This window comes from Trachypithecus francoisi, unplaced genomic scaffold (assembly GCF_009764315.1).
Source record: "Trachypithecus francoisi isolate TF-2019V2 unplaced genomic scaffold, Tfra_2.0 Lachesis_group20, whole genome shotgun sequence".
Taxonomy (NCBI): Eukaryota; Metazoa; Chordata; class Mammalia; order Primates; family Cercopithecidae; genus Trachypithecus; species Trachypithecus francoisi.
In genome coordinates this window covers 68504062-68524296 of record NW_022681466.1, presented here as the reverse complement: position 1 = coordinate 68524296, position 20235 = coordinate 68504062, and the positions used below count along the sequence as shown (strand labels likewise).

General features: G+C 57.7%; 1 protein-coding gene across 1 annotated transcript in view; it reads right to left on the bottom strand.

The window, feature by feature from the left end:
* CAMKK1 (calcium/calmodulin dependent protein kinase kinase 1) overlaps positions 1-18509 on the bottom strand; it is a 33366-nt gene extending 14857 nt beyond the window's left edge. The window contains exons 1-10 of the mRNA XM_033185065.1: positions 18381-18509; positions 10258-10660; positions 9226-9273; positions 8729-8782; positions 8273-8324; positions 7888-8021; positions 7397-7433; positions 6496-6517; positions 5205-5293; positions 819-1018 (exon numbers count right to left, since the gene is read on the bottom strand). Coding sequence (XP_033040956.1) covers positions 819-1018; positions 5205-5293; positions 6496-6517; positions 7397-7433; positions 7888-8021; positions 8273-8324; positions 8729-8782; positions 9226-9273; positions 10258-10617 — 996 coding nt within the window. The 5' untranslated portion in view covers positions 10618-10660; positions 18381-18509. The remainder of the gene's footprint in view (positions 1-818; positions 1019-5204; positions 5294-6495; positions 6518-7396; positions 7434-7887; positions 8022-8272; positions 8325-8728; positions 8783-9225; positions 9274-10257; positions 10661-18380) is intronic.
* Positions 18510-20235: the final 1726 nt, after the last annotated feature.

The following is a 20235-nucleotide window of genomic DNA, read 5'->3' as shown; positions in this document are numbered from 1 at the left end:
TCGGCCTCCCAAAGTGCTGGGATTACAGGCTTGAGCCACTGCGCCTGGCCTTGTTTTTATTTTTTTGTAGAAATGGGGTCTTGCTATGTTGCCCAGTCTTGTCTCAAATTCCTAGCCTTAAGAGACCTGCCTTGGTCTCCCAAAGCACTGGGATGACAGGCATGAGCCACTATGCCCGGCCTCCTGACCTCTTTCCTGGATACTCACATGTGTCCAAATGCCTCTCACCCACAGCCTCCCTGGCAGTGGGACGGCTGGCACTCCACAGGTAAAACAGCCAAGTGCGTAGGGAACTGCGCCAGACTGTGTAACCTCTTGTTCAGATAACTTTGCCTCTGCTTCTGTTGCTTAGGAGAAAGCCCAAACTTCTAGGCCCTTTACCCTCTGTCCCCACCCTGTGCCCCTCTGTTCTCTGGTTCATTCTCTGGGCTCCGGGTCCTGCTCAGATCCTCCCCATTCTTCAAGGAACAGTTCAAATCCTGCCATGTCCCAAGATCTGCAGGGACCCCCAACTTCCCCTGAAACCATCCAGAGGGCAGGAAACAGGGTTCTCTTTGGCTCTGCCTCTTCCACAGCCCGGTCCAGAACCCAGCACAGAGCAACCAACCGTAAATATCTGCAAGGGAGATTTGGGGCCACTGTGCTGGAAAACAGGAGAAAGCCAAAGTTGTGGAGTTCGTCAGGCTCCAAGGGAGAAGCAAATATGTCGCTCCCTAGACACAAGGACCCTGGCACCCTCAGGTTAGAAACTGGGCCCCTGCAGCAAGCTATTACGCCCCCCACAGGAACCCCAGCCTGGCCCAGGGCCTGTGAGTCACCTTCCCACTGAAGCTCTGGCCGGAATCAGAAATGGCCTCGGGGGCCATGAACGCCGGGGTCCCGGCCGTGCTGGACAGTTGAGCATCGTTCCCCTCAAACTGGTTGCTGACACCAAAGTCGGCGATTTTCACGTGCCCGTCATCCCCCAGCAGCAGGTTGGATGGCTTGATGTCCCTGTGGACGATCTTCTGGAAGTGCACTGCAGAGAAAGAGAGCTTGCGCTGAGCGCTGGCCTGGGCACCGCTGTCCAGGACCCCACATCTGTCCTCGCCCGGCCAGGGATGCCGGCTGGGACATCCCAGCCCATGCACGCTTTCGTCTGGTGACGACCTGGGAGGAGGACGTCAGGGCCATCTGTTCCATGTAGGTGCACACAGGTGTGAGCAGCAGAGCGAGGACTGGAATATTAGGAGTCTTTGGACTCCAAGTCCAGTGCCCTCTCCATGACAAACAAGGGACCTGCTGCTGAGTGGGGAGGGCAGAGGAAACTAGGGCAGGAGAGTTGTTTTTTTTTTTTTTTTTTTTTTTTTGATACAGTCTTGCTCTGTCGCCCAGCTTGGAGAGCAGTGGCGCAATCTCGGCTCACTGCAACCTCCATCTCCCAGGTTCAAGCGATTCTCCTGCCTCAGCCTCCCTAGTAGTTGGGATTACAGGTGTCTGCCATCACGCCTGGCTACTTTTTGTATTTTTAGTAGAGATGGGGTTTTGCCATGTTGGTCAGGCTGGTCTGGAACTCCTGACCTCAGGTGATCCCCCTGCCTTGGCCTCCCAAAGTGCTGGGATTACAGGCATGAGCCACTGCGCCCGGCTGGGAGGAGAGTTCTTCCTAGGCCAGCTCTGCACCTTCCCTGTGAGTGCCATCTGCAGGCCCAAAGCCCATCAAAACCTTTCTCCAGTTCCATCCCCCACCCAGGCTAGGCAAAGATGTCCCTGCTGCTGGGAATGACAGTAAGACTTTAGGGGCCGGGCGCGGTGGCTCAAACCTGTAATCCCAGTACTTTGGGAGGCGGAGATGGGCAGATCGTGAGGTCAGGAGATCGAGACCATCCTGGCTAACACGGTGAAACCCTGTCTCTACTAAAAAAAATACAAAAACTAGCCGGGCGAGGTGGCGGGCGCCTGTAGTCCCAGCTCCTCAGGAGGCTGAGGCAGGAGAATGGCGTAAACCCGGAGGCGGAGCTTGCAGTGAGCTGAGATCCGGCCACTGCACTCCAGCCTGGGCGACAGAGGGAGACTCCGTCTCAAAAAAAAAAAAAAAAAAAAAAAGACTGTAGTGACTCTGCTATCCTACAGAGGTGCCATCTCAGCCCTAGGGATCTGGGCTGATGGGGTTTCAGCGATGGATGGCACCCCAGGCCTTGGGATGAGCAGGATGACACAGCTGGGGTGTAAGGTCAGCCACATACAGTAGGATGAATCCCAAATCAGAAATGACCTAATAGGCTGGAAACCTGCCCTGCTTCCTGGGCCTAGGACCACCACAAAGTGATGGGTGGCTCAGGCTGAGATGGCCGGAAAGGTCCCAGCCAAGAAAGACACTGACCCCATCCCACAACCACCGACCTGTGGGCTCCCTCCTTGGCAAATACCTTCCCTTGGACCAACAGACCCCAGGATGTTGGAGAGGAGGGAATAGAGAAGGCGAGAGAAGAGAGGGGAAGGGAGAGGAGGAGAGGGAGGCTGGGGGCAGAGAGGATGGGTGCCATATAACAATAACCATGAAACCAGTGGCACTTTCTTGATTGCCTACTATGTGCCAGGTGTACATCACACGAGCAATCTGACACACACCCATCAGGGCACAGAAGCTCGGGGGGTGGATATTTGACCATGGAAAGTAGTCTCATGTTCTTATCTCAAGCCCTAGCCTCTCCCTTGGACTCCAGCTCTTTACCCACATGGATTTCCAGTAGACATCTTGATAGATAACTAGGCAGCTAGGCATCGATCTATGTCTCTGTATATCTCAACATAGTGTAATAACATGTCTAATTCAGAATTTGATTTCTCTGCCTGCAACTCCCACCACCAACAAAACCAAAACAAAACAAAATAAAACAAAAAGCCCCTGCTGCTCCCCATTCTTTCCCATTCTGTGAAAGGCCAGAAACCTCAGGATCATCCTCAACTCCTCCCCTGAGACCCCACACCCTTCCCATCAGCAAGGTCTGTGAGCTCAGCTGCTCACATCTATTCCAGATCCAACTGCTTCTCATCACCTGCGTCGCCGCACCTACCCCCATCGATGAGGACCAGGCCTGGGCTGCCCTGACCACCGAGCCCTCTCAGGACAGCCTCAACTCTCCCTTCTTGGGGCCAGAATCATGAGGCAGGTCTTCAGCGCCCTGGTGCCTCTGCTCATCCACCTGCCCAGCCCCTGGTGCTAACCACTCGGCCCCAGGGAAGGCCCTTCACTGTGATTAGCTGGGTCCTGATGAGGCTTTACCCAAGAACCAGGTAAGATAAACTCGTTTCTTTGTGGAGACTAGGGGATAGCAGACAACATGACTTCAGTAGAAAGAAGGGACCACGATGGGAAGGAGGCGGAGTCAAGCTGGTACAGGATTGTGCCTGCCACTGACCGTACCGGGATAAAATGTCCCCTTCCCATCCCATGCCTCTAGACCTCTGGTAGGGACTTTCTGCAAAGCCCTCTCCTCCGTGTGCCTCAGTCTCCCCATATGTGCAAAGAGAGTATTAATCTGAAGGCAAAGGAGAGGCTCAAGCAGGATAAAGACAGTCCTGTTTCTGTCACTGCAGGTCAAACCTCAGCCAGATCCCCACCCTGTTCCCCCAGGGAAAGAATATGCTCCCAAGAAACCAAGCTAAGATTTTATTTTTTATTTTTATACACGTATGTATGTATTTTGAGATGGAGTTTCGCTCTTGTCACCCAGGCTGGAGTGCAATGGTGTGATCTCGGCTCACTGCAACCTCCGCCTCCCAGGTTCAAGCGATTCTCCTGCCTCAGCCTCCTGAGTGGCTGGGATTACAGGCATGCGCCACCACACCCAGCTAATTTTATATTTGGAGTAGAGACAGGGTTTCTCCATGTTGGTCAGGCTGGTCTCGAATTCCCGACCTCAGGTGATCTGCCCGCCTTGGCCTCCCAAAGTGCTGGGATTACAGGCATGAGCCACTGCACCTGGCCCAAGCTAAAATTTTAGAGATGGGCATCTCCCCTTGTCCCCAATCCAAGCCAGGACCCTGGGTGTCTAGGGGCTCTCCTCTCCCCAGACCAGCAAGTCACCCCATGCTGACCACACCACCTCCTTGTGAGTGCCGTCTGCAGGCCCAAAGCCCATCAAAACCCACCCCGCTGCCACTGCCTTAATCCAGGCCTCACCATCTGTCACTTGGGCTGCAGAAACAGCCTCCTCCCTGGCCAGCTGGCTGCCTCTCACCCTCTGATGACACACTCCAATCCAGCCACCACACAGCTGCCCGACAGAGCTTTCTCAGGCACAAATCCCATCATGCCCCTCCCCATGCTTAAAGCTCTCAGGGCCTCACAGAGCTGGCAGGATGAAGTCAGCAAAGACCTCAGGGGAGGCATTCCCAGCCCTCATGCTGCGGCCTGGACAGTGTTTCCAGCAACATCTTTCACTAACCACTGCCCACTGGAGGCTTCGGCCAGACTCCACTTCTCCCCAGACTCAAAGAGTACAGGCCTATGTCTCCTACCCCCATCCCTCAAAACCTGAGCAGGGAACTCGACTCATCCCTCAGGACCCGAATCATAAGTAGCCTCTTCGGGAGACTTCCCCAGGCCCCCAGCACTCCGACAGCCTCTGGGCCCCCCCCGGCCTTGGCAGGCACCACATTATTATCTGCCTGCCTAGATTCCTGTTTCTCCCACTAGGCCGTGAACTCAGGTCTGGGTCTTTCACCCGTATGCCCCCAGGCAAGTGAATGCAGCTAATGACTGAAATGAGAGGCCAAGCTCACCTCACCCTCCTGAGCTCTTATCAGGCCAGGGCCCCTCACAGTTAAACCCACCCTGCCACCATGCCCTGGCCCCATGCCAGGGCAGACTCTCCCCCAGCAGTTGGACATACATCCCTGCCTTCCCGCACCTCTTGAGGCCCCCGTGGCAACGCTAAGCTAGGCTAAGAACTCAGCAGAAGAAAGGTTCAGAACAACCAGGGCTCAGCCCCACAGGTGCAGACACGCCGAAGGATCTGGCGCATGCCCAGTGAAGTGCACCGCCCGCCACACCCCCTACCCCGGCCTTGGCCCCGCCCACTCGTGCATGCCCCACTCCCACTGAAGCTGATTGGCAGGCCAGCTCTGACTGACAGGAGCTGCTCAGCGACTGCTCAGCCTGGGCTCTGCTGCCTGCTAGATCCCCCAGCCTTAGCGTGGGCAGGCTGCCCCGCACTCACAGTACTCGAGGCCCAGGATGACGTCCCGCAGGTAGAGGCGAGCTTGCTCCTCCGAGAAGGGCTTGTCACAGGGCACTTCCATGACGGGCCTATGGAGAAGGATGCGGGAGGGGCATTCAGCCGAAATCAGGGCACCCGGCCATTCAGGCAGTCGGGACGTCCCGGGAAACCTGTGCCCACATGGGTCCCTAGAACCCAAGACATTAGCTTTTTCTGCTATATAATAAAAAATGTAAAGCACACATACTCATACATATTCCGTTTCAATCATAATTTCAAATCAGCTTTCTCTTAATTTGATTGCCTTGATATTCCTTAACTTCTAAGTACCTAACAGTCTTATAATCAAACAATTGCAAAGATGCCATTTAGAGCACTGTGTTTCAAACCGTGGATCCAGACCCAAGAGAGGATCACGAAATCAATTTAGTGGGAGGCAACTGCTTTTTTTTTTTCCTAAATAAGTAGAATATATCAGAATATATTGCATGTAGTAAAGATATACGCTGTTTTGTAAAACTTTGGTTTCAGTTACAGATACGGATAGCAATAGAAATATATATTTCTTGTTTTGGATAGAGGTCAAAACATGTGAAAGCCTCCAAGTCTTAAAAGGACATCCCTCCCTGCCCCTCTCCCCAAAATGGTCTGTAGGAAGCTGCCCAGGCAGAGAGACAAGCTGCAGCCTGCATTGAAGCCTTGGCAGTGAGGGTCCCGGAACACCCAGCCCCGTGCTCATTACTCCATGTCATCTGCTCTGTAAATACCCTGAAAAGCCGCAGAGGGCAGACATGTGGAACCTGGGCTCCATCAGTGACTCGCTGTGTGACCTGGAGGAAGCCACATACCATCTCTGGTCCTCGGCTTTCCCTCTCACAAATAGGAGCAAATGGAATCCCACCCACTCCGTTCACAGACTTGTTGGAAAGCTGAAAAACCCTCTATGATTTGAATACCTCTAAGAGTTGAGTCCCACCTCTATACTTTGACCTAAAAAACACTCCTTTCTCCTTTCCTCCCCCTCTCCTCCATCCATATCTTCCCAGTTCTTCAAGGCCTGGGTCAAAACCCATCCCCTTTTCCAGAGGTCTCCCTGCTGACTGTTGCAGTCTCACTGACCCCCATCAGCCTTCAAAGAATGGTCCTCTTGGTCTCTTATTAACCCCTAAGGGCAGGGCCTCCGTCTCTGACTTCTCCTAGAGTAGCTGACCCTTGGGCTGGGGACACAGGGAGGGAAAGGAAGGAAGGCCTGGATGAGAATTGACCTGCCTGATCAGGACGGGGAACTCACCCCTTTCTCAGGAGGTCAAACACTGAAAGAAAAGACAAGAAGGTAAGGTGTAGCTAGCTGGCAAAGCAGCCGATGCTAAGGTCCCTCCCTGGTCTGGAGGGTAGGAGAGGGGGCAGGCATGCAGGCATACTTGAGGCAGGGACAGGACAGGGGTTCCTGGGATATCAGAGCAAATAAATGCATGAGAGTGGGATCTGCTATGGACCTGCCTCATCTGATCCTCAGGTACCAGGTGAGAACCATCAGCATCAGCATGGGGCCCTTTGACAGAGGGGGAAACTGAGGCACGGAGAAGGGGCAGAAATTTTCCTAAAGGTCATAGCAGACAGGCAGGTAGGGTAGGGAGTGGAGACTAAAGCCTCAGCCTCTAATTCCTAAGCCAGTTCTTCTTCTGCCCCATTTTCTGAGGCCTCCTCTAAGCCCAGCCCTGAACCAGACACAACGAACTAAAACAATAACATTACTATTAACAAGGATAATAACGAATGTGCTTCACATATAGTTACTCAGTTACTCCTCACATCGACCCTATGAGGTAGATACCACTAGTATCCCTGTTTTATAGGTGAGAAAACTGAGGCACAGAGCTACAGTGTCTGGGAACCTGTGTAGCCTGCTTCCTGCATCTACCTGAGTGCACGGCCCAAATGGATCCACTGTCTTGCTGCTCAGAGGGAAGTAGGGAGTGGGGCTTGGGAATATTTGCTGAATCTAACTGGATATTCTGGGCCTGGTTCTGCAGGACTGGGCAAGGGAATCCAGGGCTTCAGAACGTGTGTTTTTCTTCTGTCCCCAGGAGGTCAGTGTATTTACACTGCCCACCTGAAGGTCATATGTGTCCCAAGGGAGCCCTTGGGCCAGCCCTGGGTGAGCTGCTGTAGGAATGAGCCAGGTCACTCACCCAAATAGAGATTGTCCTCAGCTGGGTCATCCAGGACCTGGTCAGAGGGAGCAGACATGGGGTTGGGGGTCCCAGGCCTCCTGGTCCTTGCCAGCCCCAGAACCCTTAGCATGCACTGCAAACACCCCAGACAATGGAGCAGGAAGTGCACAGGTGCCAGACTGACGGGGCCTCAGAAGTCACTGACCCCCAGCCTGGCCTGCCACGTGACATCCAGCCTTCCTCCCTTCTTGCTGCAATGAGGGGCTCACTTCTTGCCTCTGGGGCAGCCCTCACCCTCCGTGGGAACTTGGGAACATCCCTGACCAGGCTGGGCTCCCAAAGCCTCCCTGCAGCCCCACCCCAAGTCTGGCCCTGTCATCAGAGGCCTCAGCCACATCTGCTTCCTTGGCAAGATCCCTGGGTCTGTGCTAGGGGCTCCCCAGCACCAGAAGCGGCTCCCATGAGACTCAGGTGCCGGTTCCCATCTGCTCACCACCAGCTCCCCCTACCTCAATCAGTTTGACCACATTCACGTGGTCCAGCTTCTTCAGGATGGCAATCTCCTGGTACACCCGCTCCAGGGGCAACAGCTGCTTGGCTGGTCCTCCCTGGGCAGCCTGGGACCCTCTTGGGGGAGGGCGACCTGTAACCAGGAAGAGAATTCAAGCACCTGTTCCAGGTGGCTGGGCCTCACCGCGGCCCCCAAACCAGTCTCAAGCAAGAGTCTTGCACGCCCGTGGTCTTGTCCCAACCCACCAGGCACATTCCATCCCCAGGCCTCTGCTCACGCTGTCTCCCTCTCTACGCCATTCCTAGCCAAAACTAGCTTGGGACCGAGGTCTCCTCCGCTTCCCAGGCTAGGAGCTCCCAGGGACAGGACCAGAAGATACATACGTGGAAAGCCATACTGCTTCAGTAACTTCTTTTTGGAAAGCACTTTCATTGCCTAAGGAAGGAGGGACAGAAACGTCACTAGCGTGAAGCCACCGGGAGCCAGAACAGGCTAGTACGTGTGGACTGAGGTCCGGAGAGGCACACTGGACATCTGCTACTGGCCCTGAGAGTGTAGCCCAGGTACGTGTTAAGCGAGGTTAGGGGGTGGCCACATCTGAGCCTAGCCCTTCCCCTCATTCCCCCAGCAAGTCTTTCTGGAACTCTCCCCACAGAGGAATCCAGCCTCTGCTTGCATATCCCCAGGGTTAGGAAGCTCATTCCTTTGCATACCCCCAGGGACAGGGAGCTCACTCTCAGGCAGCCCTGTCCTCTATCTCCTGAGCACAACTCCTGCCCCAACCCCCAGGCTTCCACGGCCTGGCGTGGGCAACACCTCCCTCCTATCCCCAGACTCACATAGTGTCTGTCTTCACTCTCGTTGTAGGCCAGCCTCACCACACCGTAGGCACCCTGCAGACAGGCATCGGTCAGCCCCACCTGGACAGGGCAACCCCTCCCAGGAGCAGCTCAGGAGGTGGGGAGCCCGCGCAGCTCTGGTCTCTCCTGCACCCCATCTGCACCTCCCATCACCAGCTGGCTCATGGGCAAATATTGTAGCAGACGGGGAGGGGACTCCTGTGCCCTGGTAACTGCCCCTGCTTGGCTCAACACGGCTCCATGCCTCCCTCAGTCCCTCCTTGTCAACTGTCAGGAACTCTGGGAGTCAGGAATCAAGAGTCATCTTCCACCCTCCCCCTGGGTACCTGGGAAATTCCCGCAGAGCACGAAACTGTCCTCACCTCCAGGCTAGGACTTGCCCGGCTCTGCTTCCCATTCCCTCCCACACAGGAGAAGGAACAGCGCCAAGCAGAGGATCCCGAAGCCCCCACTGCTCTCAGCCTGGCCACTCCTACCTTGCCGATCTCACTCTGCAGCTTGTACTGGTTGAGCTGCACGCAGTCCTGTGGGGGAAGAGTGAGCACCAGGTTGAGCTGGGTCCAGAGGCAGCACTGCTCCTACCTCAGAGCCCGTTCAGGGTCTACTTCTGGCCACAGGCCCCTCATTCCCGGACCTCCAGGTCTCACCAAGCTTTTGAGTTTGGATGGGGGAGCTGGTGGTGCCATCGCTCCCGTATGTGATGAGAAGATGTGGCTCATGTTTGAAAACATGGATGGAAAAAAAAAAAAAAAAAAGAACAACAAACAAACAAAATAAGAGAAAATAAAAAATAAAAATAAATAAAAAAGAAAACATGGATGGTGACGCCATGGCTGTGCTGTGTTCCCCAGACGCAGTGGTGAAGGGAAAACGCTAATTCCTGTCTGGATTCTGGAGTCTGGGAGACCCCAATCCACGAGAAACCCATGAGCAACTATTTCCAGAAGCAGCTGAACGAGAAGGTCTAGACTCCAGGGACAAGATGAGGAGCCCTGGGCACAGAGGCCGAGAGCCTGGGTTCAGGCACGAAAAGCTCAGCCCCTGACATCCGTAGACTGCTTAGAACCTGAGTTCACTTTCAGAATTAGTGGCAAGAACTCCAGCTGAAGCCCAGAGGCTGGAGCCAGGCTGGCCGTTTCTGAGGCAGAGCGGACTCTAAGAGGCAGAATTAGAGGCGAGGGATGCAAGCTGGGGAAGAGTTAGGGGGTGGGGGGGACATAGCCTCTATCTTCACATCTCTAAGAAGACTACATAGGGGACCAGGGAGAGACCTATTTCCCAGGCCTAGGCTGGGAGTGGGAATAGCAGGACTTAGAGAAGGCAGCCTTTGGCTCAGCCGCAGCTCCCCTGGTTGGGAAGAGGCTATATTGTTAGGTAGTGATCTCCCCAGCTCTGAGGGTATGCAAACCAAAGCCAGATAGGTGTGTGGCACAGATAGGGGCAGGAAAGAGTCTTCATTGCAGTCTATTGAGGGGCTCATGAACAACCCCTCGTGCTGCCCCACCAACCTCTGCATCTGAGATGGCCACGTGGTGGGATTCGATGGTGGGCCTCCGCCAGGCCCGGGGGGAGATGTGGCTGGCAGGCCCCGTGGCGTAAGGCCCAGCCTGCGCCTCCAGATAGCTTCCTGCTGGCCGCTCCTGTAGGGAAAGCTTCCTGGCTGAGAGGCTAGGCCGGGCTGGGAGCAGTCTCGAAGTACTGCCAGGGATCACGGAGGCAGCTCTGGCCCGTGGCGGAGGGTCCACACCGTTTCTAGTAGGCTCTGGGCCACCATCTGCCTCTTCCAAGTGGGTCACGTCGATGGCTGCCACCCGTTCCACCAGCTCTGCCCGAGGATCCTGGCAGCAGACAGCTGGACCCCCCTCCATTGCTTCAGTCAAGGGGGGTCTTCTGCGTAGCCTTGTCGGGAAGCTGAGAAAGGAGGGCAGAGAAGGCTTCACTCCTGTGTGTCAGGCTGGCTACCAGGTAAGGTACCCACAGCCCTGTGGGTCCCATCTCCATGCCTTTGCCCTGGCTGTTCCCTCCACCGGGATTGCCAACACCCAGACTCAAGTCTGTCCCTATGAACTGAATGAATTCACATTGCCTCTGCTGAATGCCAGCCCTCCAGGCCTCAGTATCCCCGCCGGTAACAGAGGCAGTCACCGCTGCCTGCTGGCTTCACAGGGAAGCAGAGAGAATCTGACATTCTGGAGTCAGGACAGACAGGGGCAGAAGCCTGGAGGCCCAGCAGCACTGGAAGGGGCAGAACCCAGGGTCAGCTCAGCCCCAGAACAGCATGCAGCCCTGTGAGTCATGAGTCCCAACCCTTGACAGCAGAACACTCCAACACTGCCTCCTGGAAGCTGAGCTAGACACTAGTAACTCAGAAGCCTTGCTGGAGCTTCAGACCCACCCGCCTCCTCCAGGGAGCCCTCCTTGATGTTTCAGCCTCCTACCCCCATCCCTCTCACTGCTTCCAGGAAGACTTCCCTGGGGTTCCCAACTCCAGCCAGCCCTGCCTCATCGCCATCTGTCAAAGCAAGGGGATGGGCCCCGGGCGGTAGCTCACACCTGTAATCCCAGCACTTTGGGAGGCCGAGGTGGGCGGATCACCTGAGGTCAGGAGTTCGAGACCAGCCTGGCCAACATGGCAAAACCCTGTCTCTACTAAAAATACAAAAATTAGCCAGGCATGGTGGCATGCACCTGTAATCTCATCTATTCTGGAGGCTGAGGCAGGAGAATCACTTGAACCCAGCAGGTGGAGGTTGCAGTGAGCTGAGATCGTGCCACTGCACTCTAGCCTGGGCAACAGAGCAAGACTCCGTCTCAAAAAAAAAGAAAGCAAGGGGATTGGAATGAGGGGAATGAGGGTGAAACAGGGCATGACGTCCCCTGAGACCCATGTTCTCAAAGTCACTGTGTGGTGGCTGCAACGTCAGGGAGGTGACCCCCAGCCCTCATCTTCAGCCATGACCCAGGGCTACATCCTGACTCCAGACTGAACCCTGACACTCCGCCTGAGACCTCCATCTCTGTTCCAGGCTTGTACAGCGCTGGCCATGCCCAACCTGGTGCCCCTCCCCCTGCTTGCGCTGGACTCTGCATCCTCTCAGGAGAAGGAAGTGAGTGAACTCCTGATCTTCCATCCTTCCTGTCTGCTGGTAACTTCCTCCGTACCCACACAGCGACTGAGAACATGGATCTCAGGGAGACCCAGAGTGCACATGGTGAAGGGCCTGCTCCACCCCTCATTCCCCATCCCTTTGCTTTGACAGATGTCAGCGAGGCAGGGCTGGCTGGAGTCCACTGGCCGCTGAGGAGCCAAGGCTGGGTTCCAGTCCTGCCTGCTGACCTACCAGGGGCCCTAGACAAGCTCCTTCCCAATTCTGAGCCCCAGTCTCCCGACTTGTCCTGTGGATTCCCTGCCTTCCCAGATTTCCCAGGCTCACAGCAGGGTTTGGAGGTAGACTGAGGGTAAGGGTGAGGTCCAGATCCCCTGTGCCTGGTACGCAGTGTGTTGAATGAGTGGAAGCCTGGAGGTGGTGGGGGCTGGTGCTGACATGGAGAAAGGAAGAGAGAAGCCCCCACGCTGGGAACAGGAAAAGGCACGGAAGCTGGAACCCAGAGGATTGAGAGGAAGTTGGTGAGGCTGGAGTATCAAGGAGGCCTCCCTGGAGGAGGTGAAGGAGGTGAGGAGGCTGAGTGAGGGTAGAGTATCAGGGAGGCCTTCCTGGAAGAGGGGGCGGGAGACAGTGAGTGTGGCTGTGATGCAAGGAGGCCTCCCTGCAGGAGGTGAGAGGGACAGTGAGTGGGGCTGAGACATAAGGAGGTCTCCCTGGAGGAGGTGACAGGCTGTGGCATAAGGAGGCCTCCCTGGAGGAGGTGAGAGGCTGTGGCATAAGGAGGCCTCCCTGGAGGAGGTGAGAGGCTGTGGCATAAGGAGGTCTCCCTGGAGGAGGTGAGAGGCTGTGGCACAGGGAGGCCTCCCTGGATGAGGTGAGAGGGACAGTGAGTGGGGCTGAGACATAGAGGCCTCCCTGGAGGAGGTGAGAGGCTGTGGCATAAGGAGGTCTCCCTGGAGGAGGTGAGAGGCTGTGGCATAAGGAGGTCTCCCTGGAGGAGGTGAGAGGCTGTGGCATAAGGAGGTCTCCCTGGAGGAGGTGAGAGGCTGTGGCATAAGGAGGTCTCCCTGGAGGAGGTGAGAGGCTGTGGCATAAGGAGGTCTCCCTGGAGGAGGTGAGAGGGACAGTGAGTGGGGCTGAGACATAAGGAGGCCTCCCTGGAGGAGGTGAGAGGCTGTGGCATAGGGAGGCCTCCCTGGATGAGGTGAGAGGGACAGTGAGTGGGGCTGAGACATAGAGGCCTCCCTGCAGGAGGTGAGAGGCTGTGGCATAAGGAGGCTCCCTGGAGGAGGTGAGAGGCTGTGGCATAGGAAAGCCTCCCTGCAGGAGGTGAGAGGGACAGTGAGTGGAGCTGGAGCTTCAGGGAGAGCTTGGAAACCATAGCATAGCATAGCAAGGAGGAAGCCAAAGCTGGGAACACCCTCCAGGCCCCGCCAGGCTCCTCCTACCAGGTGGCCCACCCCTCCGCCCCTTCCCCTCACTCCGCAAGCCATGTTTTTCCCTCTGGAATGTAAGTTTCATGAGATTAGGGCTCTCATCTGCCTTGTCTCCAAAAGATCATCAGTGCCTGGCGTGTGATAGGAACTCGATAAATATTTGTTGAACAAATGAGTGGTTGCCATAGTGATCGTTACAGCCCTGTCCCCATTAGACAGATGAGAAAGCAGCCGCAGAGACGCAACCCCAGCAAGCCTCAGACCCCAGCACACAGAAGAGAATGAACTCCAGAGCTGGGAGCTCCTGCTCTTTGACCCTAGGCAGGGACTACGGAGCTCAGAGCCGCCACAGGCAGAAGCCATAGGCTGCCCCCGGGCCCATAAAATTTGCATATTTCCTAAAGGTTGCCATTCCAGCAAAAGGCCATCCTCCTTTACCCTTGAACACCTTTCCCTGCTTTTCTTAGATAGGTAGAGGGAGGCCCAACGGGTGGGGATGCGCCCGGGATCACCCAGCAAGTCGGGGCAGAAGGGCTTCCTGTTCCAGCCTGAGCCGTGTTACCCGGTTTGGCGCCCAGGCTCAGAAGCCAGGCAGCCAGGCAGCACCCTTTCCCGGCGGGGAGCCCGTGAGCAGGTGGCCTCGCCTCTGTGTCTTGGGCTTTCCTCACCCGCAAAATGGGGTTCTAGTGGGTCTCACCTCACGCACGTGGTGAGATGCTGAGGAGGGAGTGTGCGTAAGGCACTCAGAACAGGGCCTGCCACTAAGGAGGCGCCGTAAAAGTGAGTTGTTGTTGTGCTGTCGCTGTTGTGATTGCTGGGACACGCTGTGGCACAGATGGAGGCGCGGGCGGGCGGAAGGCGGCTGCGAGGGCTGACGTCAGGCTCTCCGTCCCTCCCGCCCGCCTGGATCAAATTCAGGTGACTAAGCGTGTCTGCGAGGGAGGCGGCCGCCGGGAAGGCCCAAGGTTCTTGCCGCGTGTCGTGTCGGGGAGACAGGGCCTGGCGCCCCGCCGCGCGTCTGCACGGGAGGGAATATGTGCACACAGGCTGTGGGCCTGGGGTGGCGGTGTGTGTCTGTGCGTGTTGTGGTCCCCACAGGAGCGCATCTGCATGGAGATGAAAACCTCGGTGTGATGTGTGTGTGTGCAGGTGTGCTTATGTGCGTGTGTGCCTGCAGGTCTCCGTGTACATAGGCCCAGGGTAGGGGGGTGACCTGCACCCCGGGGGTCCTGGGAGCCTGATCCCAGAGCTCATATCTGGACTTTCCCCCGTAGTCACTAGGCCCAGCAGCCTGGCACTGCCTGCTGGGCTGGGTTCTGTGCCCCAGGCAGAAACCCAAGCCCATCTGGGGGCTCACGCAGGGGGTGTCTCAAGGCCCTTCCCAAGCTCAGGCCTCAGTAGATACTTTGTAGAAACTTAATTCGGTGGGTAACTAGGGCCATGTGGGCAAACAGAAAGATGGACAGACAGGCTGGGACCCAGGCCCATGGTACAGCAAGGATTCCTACGGGCCTGGGCACTGGCTTAGTCCTGTGGCTAAGAATGGCCAGACTCAAGCCCTCCCTCTTTGGGAAAAACCACTTCAATCCCGTCCTCCCAGACTGGGGACCTGCTGCCTCGGACAAGTCATTGAGCCTCTTGGAGCCTCAGTTTCCTAACATTTGAATCAAACAGGGAGCCACCATCCTGCCAGCTCCCAGGGCGATGGGACAAACAGAATGGGGTGTGGACACAGGAGGAGTCTGTGCCAGAGCCCTGTTGGGCAGGGATGTGGCTGTGGCTAGAAGCATCCAAGAGAGCCTTGATGTACAAGGTCCAACTCCACCTCTGCCCCCGGCTCCAAGATGGCCTGGCACATACCCACCACCCAGGTTTCTTCTCCCAGGCTGTGCCCCACCCCCCAAGTGTCTGGCCACTTCCAAGGAATGTGGGTCCCTGGCTCCACATGCCCGCTTGGCCTGGCTTCCTCCTCAGGACATGCCCCATCCAGCTGTATCCCTCAAAGGAGTCCCGGAGCAGGGCAGAGCAGGCAGACCCTGCTGCCATCCACGTGGGTTCGAGCAGCTCCGCCTGGGAGGACTTCAGGCCCTGGTCAGGCCTCATTGCGAGCTCTGGAAGGCCGCTGTGAACCCCAGTGCCAGGCCGAGGCAGGGGACCAGCTACGTCCAGGCGAGGGGATGGACAGCCCTTACCAGCAGAGGACCGAACAGAAGGGAAAGCCGCAGAGGTGGCAGCCACCCAGGCCAGACACAGAAGGTGGTCCTCACATCCCTGGGCCGCCTCACTGGAGCCGTGTTTATGATCCTGACGAGTGTCTGGATGGCCCTGGCAACGGGTGCCCTCCGCAGCTCCCGCCCCCACCCAGGATGACTCAGTCCCCTTGAGGGAGGCCCAGGCATCTGGTGCCAAGTCATGCTTGACGACTCCTGCTGTGAGGACGCCCGCTCCCACCATCCTTGGGGAGCCCCCAAGCACTGATGCGGGCTCTTGCCTGACTCAGCACAGTTACCCCCAGCGCATCGTCCTGGCCCACCCACAGAGGCTGATGGTCCTCAGGCCTCATCCTGTGCCCCTCCTCATCCTCCACACCAGGTCTGTGCCTCCAGCCCCACTCTTTCCAGCTAGCTGCCGCCTGCCCCTCCATGTTCCCGAGCAGCTCAGATCCAACAGGGCCCAGATTCAACTCAGCATCTTCCCCAAACCTGCTCATCCTCCGTCTCCATTACAAGACGGGTACCACATCCTCCCCATTCTTTTCTGACCCAGACCAGCAATCCAGGAGCCCTCCTTGTCACTCATCCTTTCCCTGTTGCCCATCCTCACTCCCCACAACCCCACACTTACTCTCCACTCCAGCCACACCACAGCTTCCCAAACTGCAGACTCTGTCCTGCTGCCAGGCCTCTGTACAAGCTGTGCTTCTGCCAGGATCACACCTCCCTCTCCTCTGCTGCCTGGAGGACAGCTCAGCCATTGCCTCTTCTGAGAGCCCTCCCTGATCTCCCCACTACCAGCTGGGTGAGCTCACAAGTTGAACGCCTTAGAAGTCCAGATTCCGATTACTGCTTCGTTCCCGGCCACATGGGTCTTCCCTGACTCCAGGCTCACACCTCCACCTCACCCTACCCCATCCTCCACACCAGTTGCTAGAGGGAGGATTTCCAACATGCAAATGTGGTTACAGTCCTCCCAGAGCTGGCCTTCCAGGAACTTGGAATGTCAGGGACAGAGGAGCAGAAGTGGCCTCAGATTGGGGGTAAAGGTAGGGGGGTCACAGGCTAGGAAGCAGCCAGGGACATGGACATCTGGGATACAAGCACAAATAGTCACAGAGCACCTACTGTCTGCCAGGCTCTGTGCAAGCCTGTGTGGGGAGATACAGCAGTGAACCAAAAAGAACAAGTCTCTGCTCTCATACAGTTTAATTTCTTGTGGGGGCAAGGAGCAAAGACCAAGAAAGCCAGTGATTCAGATATGATATGTCAAGTGGTACATACTATGAAGAAAAATACAGCAGAGTAAGAAGGATCAAGAGAAAGGGGCTGGGAGATGCTGTGATAACAGTGTGGTTCAGGAAGGCCTTTTGGGTGCAGGATTGGAGCAGACACCTGAAGGAAGGAAGCGGGAGGAGGCGGTGTAGCTATCTGGGGAAGGGCGTTTCAGGCGCAGGGACCAGCAGGTGCAAACACCATGGGGGGACAGTGCTTGATCCATATAAAGAACAGCAGGGAGGCTGATGTGGTTGGCGTGGAGTCTTCCCCACGTAAGCGGCACCTGACAGCAAGGGGAGTTACATCTGGAGAGAAAGGTCCCTCATTCACTGTGCTGGCCTCAGGGATGGATTCCTGGAGGAGGTGGCACCTGAGTTCTCTTCTGAGCACTCAGCAGGATTTCAGGACAAGGAGAGGATGGAAGTTCACACTGCATAGCAGTCATTTCCTGGCTGGGACTCAGGGCTTGGTTTGGGGGTGAGGGTAGCTTGGTGGACAGAGCCCAGGAGGCCCCCAAAGGCAGGTGGAGGTTGTGAGCAGGGGAGTGCCTCAGGGTGAGGTTTAAAACGACTCCCGTGGCTGCTGTGAGGACTGACGGTGGGAGACCTAGGAGGAGGCGAAGACACACGTCCCAGAGTGTGTGCGCCTGGGATGCAGTGGAGGGTCAATTTGTGTGTACTGGAGGAAAGAGGGCAGGGCTTGGGGAGGCCAGTGCCACTTCCCTGGGATCCTCCAGTGCACAAGCTGTGTGCCCCTCCTACACTCCTGTGCCCGCCCTGCGGACACCACCAAGGCGCGGTCCTGTGGCCTGTGACACAGCCTTCTCTGCACAGCCCTGCAACGCCCTCAAGACTTGAGCACACCCCCTCCCCTGACAGGCACACGCCCGTGTCCGCGTGACCCGCCCTCACTCACCACTCCATCCTGTCCGGCACCCCCCACGCAGACACAGGCACACTCCCGCGTCCACGTGACACACGCACACCCGCCTCCAAACAGCACACGCAGGTCCCCGCGCACGTGGACACCCCCCCCCCAGCCACCAGTCCTGCGCCTCCCGGGCCTCGAAGCCGCAGCGCCCGCCTCTGCCGCCCCCTCTCGTCCCAGCCAAGGCAGGACCCAGCGCAGCCAGAGCCGCGCGCCGCTGCTGCCCCATTCATCTCCCACCCCGCCCCCGGCTCCTGCAGGAAGACGCTCCGGAGGGCCGTGGGAGGAGCGCTCCGCGGAGAACCGCACGTGGGTGCCCCGGGCCGGGCCCACTCAGCACAGACGCGGCCTCCACCAGGAGCCGGGCGCGGGGGACGGTGCACCCGGGACGGATGCGGTCCGCACACAGAAGCGGGGAAGGACGCAGACGGCGGGGCGCCCGCGGCGATGCGCTCCCGGCGGCCGGCGCAGACCCGAGCAGACTCCCCGAGGCACCCCGCAGACCCGGCCCAGCAGACAGAAGGGGAAGGATCCCCGCCCTGACCAGATCCCGGCTCCCTAGTAGACGCGGCCTCGCAGACCCCCCGCCTCTCCCTTGCAGGCTCGGGGCAGGTGTTAAGGCGTTCGTCCTCCCGCTCCAAGCCCGCGTCCCCTCCCCGCCGATCCCTACCTGGGCGCCAGGCGACAGTCTCCGCGGCCCGGCGGGTGGCCCCGCTCGCTCCCCGCCCCGCCCCACCGCCTAGCTGGGGCCCAGATCGCCGAGCTCAGCCCGCGGGCGCCGCGGCTCCGGGCAGCGGTCGCTGCCCCGCCCACCGCCGCGCCCGGCCCGCGCTCATTGGTCGGAGCGAACGGCCCCGCCAGCGCCGCCCAATCGGAGCCCGGGACTCCCGCTCCCTCCTGGACTAAGGGTCCGCGGCGGGCGACGCCGGAGGGGCCCTCCCTGCCCTGCAGCGGGACCGATCTCGCCACGCCCCCGGCGTCCTGGGGTCCTCAAAGTCCCTCCCGACCGCGGCGCGGGCCCTTCACCCGGGCCTGCAGGGGACGGTGCTTCCCCGCCAAACCCTTTGCACCCCCATCCCGGCCTGCGGGAGCCAGAGCGCCCCTCCCTCCCGGGCGAGGCGCGGTGCGTGCGAGGGAGGGGCGAGGCCCGGGGAGGAAGGCCTTGAATGGCAGGCCCATGAGTGTAGCTTCTGCAGGGCGGGGGCAGGGAGGCCGAGAGGTGGCTTAGCATAGAGTGAAGTGCTTGCTCGGTGAGCAGGCGACAGGAATGGCCCAGCGGGGGCCGAGGGAATGGAGGGAACTCAGCAGGACATGGTGACCTTCGCCGTGGCTGTTCCTGGGGACTCTGCCCCCACCTCTTCCCCTAATGCCTCTGCGTGTGAATCTTCTGGCACCACCACTTGCCCCATATCCTTCCCCCAAACCTGATCTCCTGTGTCCCTGTCTCGAAGTGGAGCCAGGAGCCTGGGAGTCACCTGCAGCCTCCGTTTCCTGCTCCAACCAGTCCATCTCCAGGCCCTGCCTTGCTGCCTCTTAACTATACCTGGAATCGGCCCTCTCCTGTCCCCTCCTCTTCCCCTCCCTTAGCTCCGGCTACCACCATCTTGTCCCTGATTGCTGCAGCAGCCTCCTCCCTGGCCTCCAACCTCATCCAGTCTCAGCTCCTACTAGCCTTTCTCTACCTGGTAGCCAGAGCAAGTTTTCAGGGACACAAGTCCACCGAGAGGCATTTCCTGTGGCTCACCCTGAGAATAGGTCTAATCAAGCCCTGTATAACCTTACTCCCAACCACCTGCCTGTTTAATGCCTACTCATCTTTCAGGGCTCAATTCAATCCTACTTCTGCCCGGAAACCTCCATGACCTTCCCACTTCCCAGCATGGGTTAGTCGCCCCACCCAGGTACTTCCTTGGCATCTGGTACCTGCCTGTTCCGCATCGGGACTGGGAGCTCCCCGATGGCAAGCACTGTGCCTGATTCATCCAGCACGCAGCCTGTCACATGGCATAGGTGCTCAATGGACGTTTGTTGAATGAATAATTCCAGCAACTTCTGGGTGTGGCTTTTGACCTCATGGTTCAGGATAGCGGCTAGAGCTCCAGCAATCACATATGCATTGCAGGCAGTGGAGTGGAGAAAAGGATGAAGAAGAGGGCAGAGGGTCTGCACCAGCTCTCTTTTCAGGAAAGTTCTCAGAAGTTGCCACATGGCACTTTCACATACACCACTCGAGCTTATTCATGTGACCAGACCCAGCTGCAAGAGGAAGCTGGGAAATGCAGCTTCCATTCTGGGCAGCCACATGCCCAACCAAGAACCACGGACTGAATTGCTTACAGGGAGAACAGATATCCGGAACAACTAGTGGACTCCACCATTGAGAGGGTGGATAGACTGAGGGGCAGAGCTCGACTGTATGCCAGGTGCTCTTTACAGGTCTTTCCTCAACCCTACTAAAAGCTATTATTGTCCAGGTGCAGTAGCTCATGCCTGTAATCCCAGCACTTCGGAAGGCTGAGGTGGGC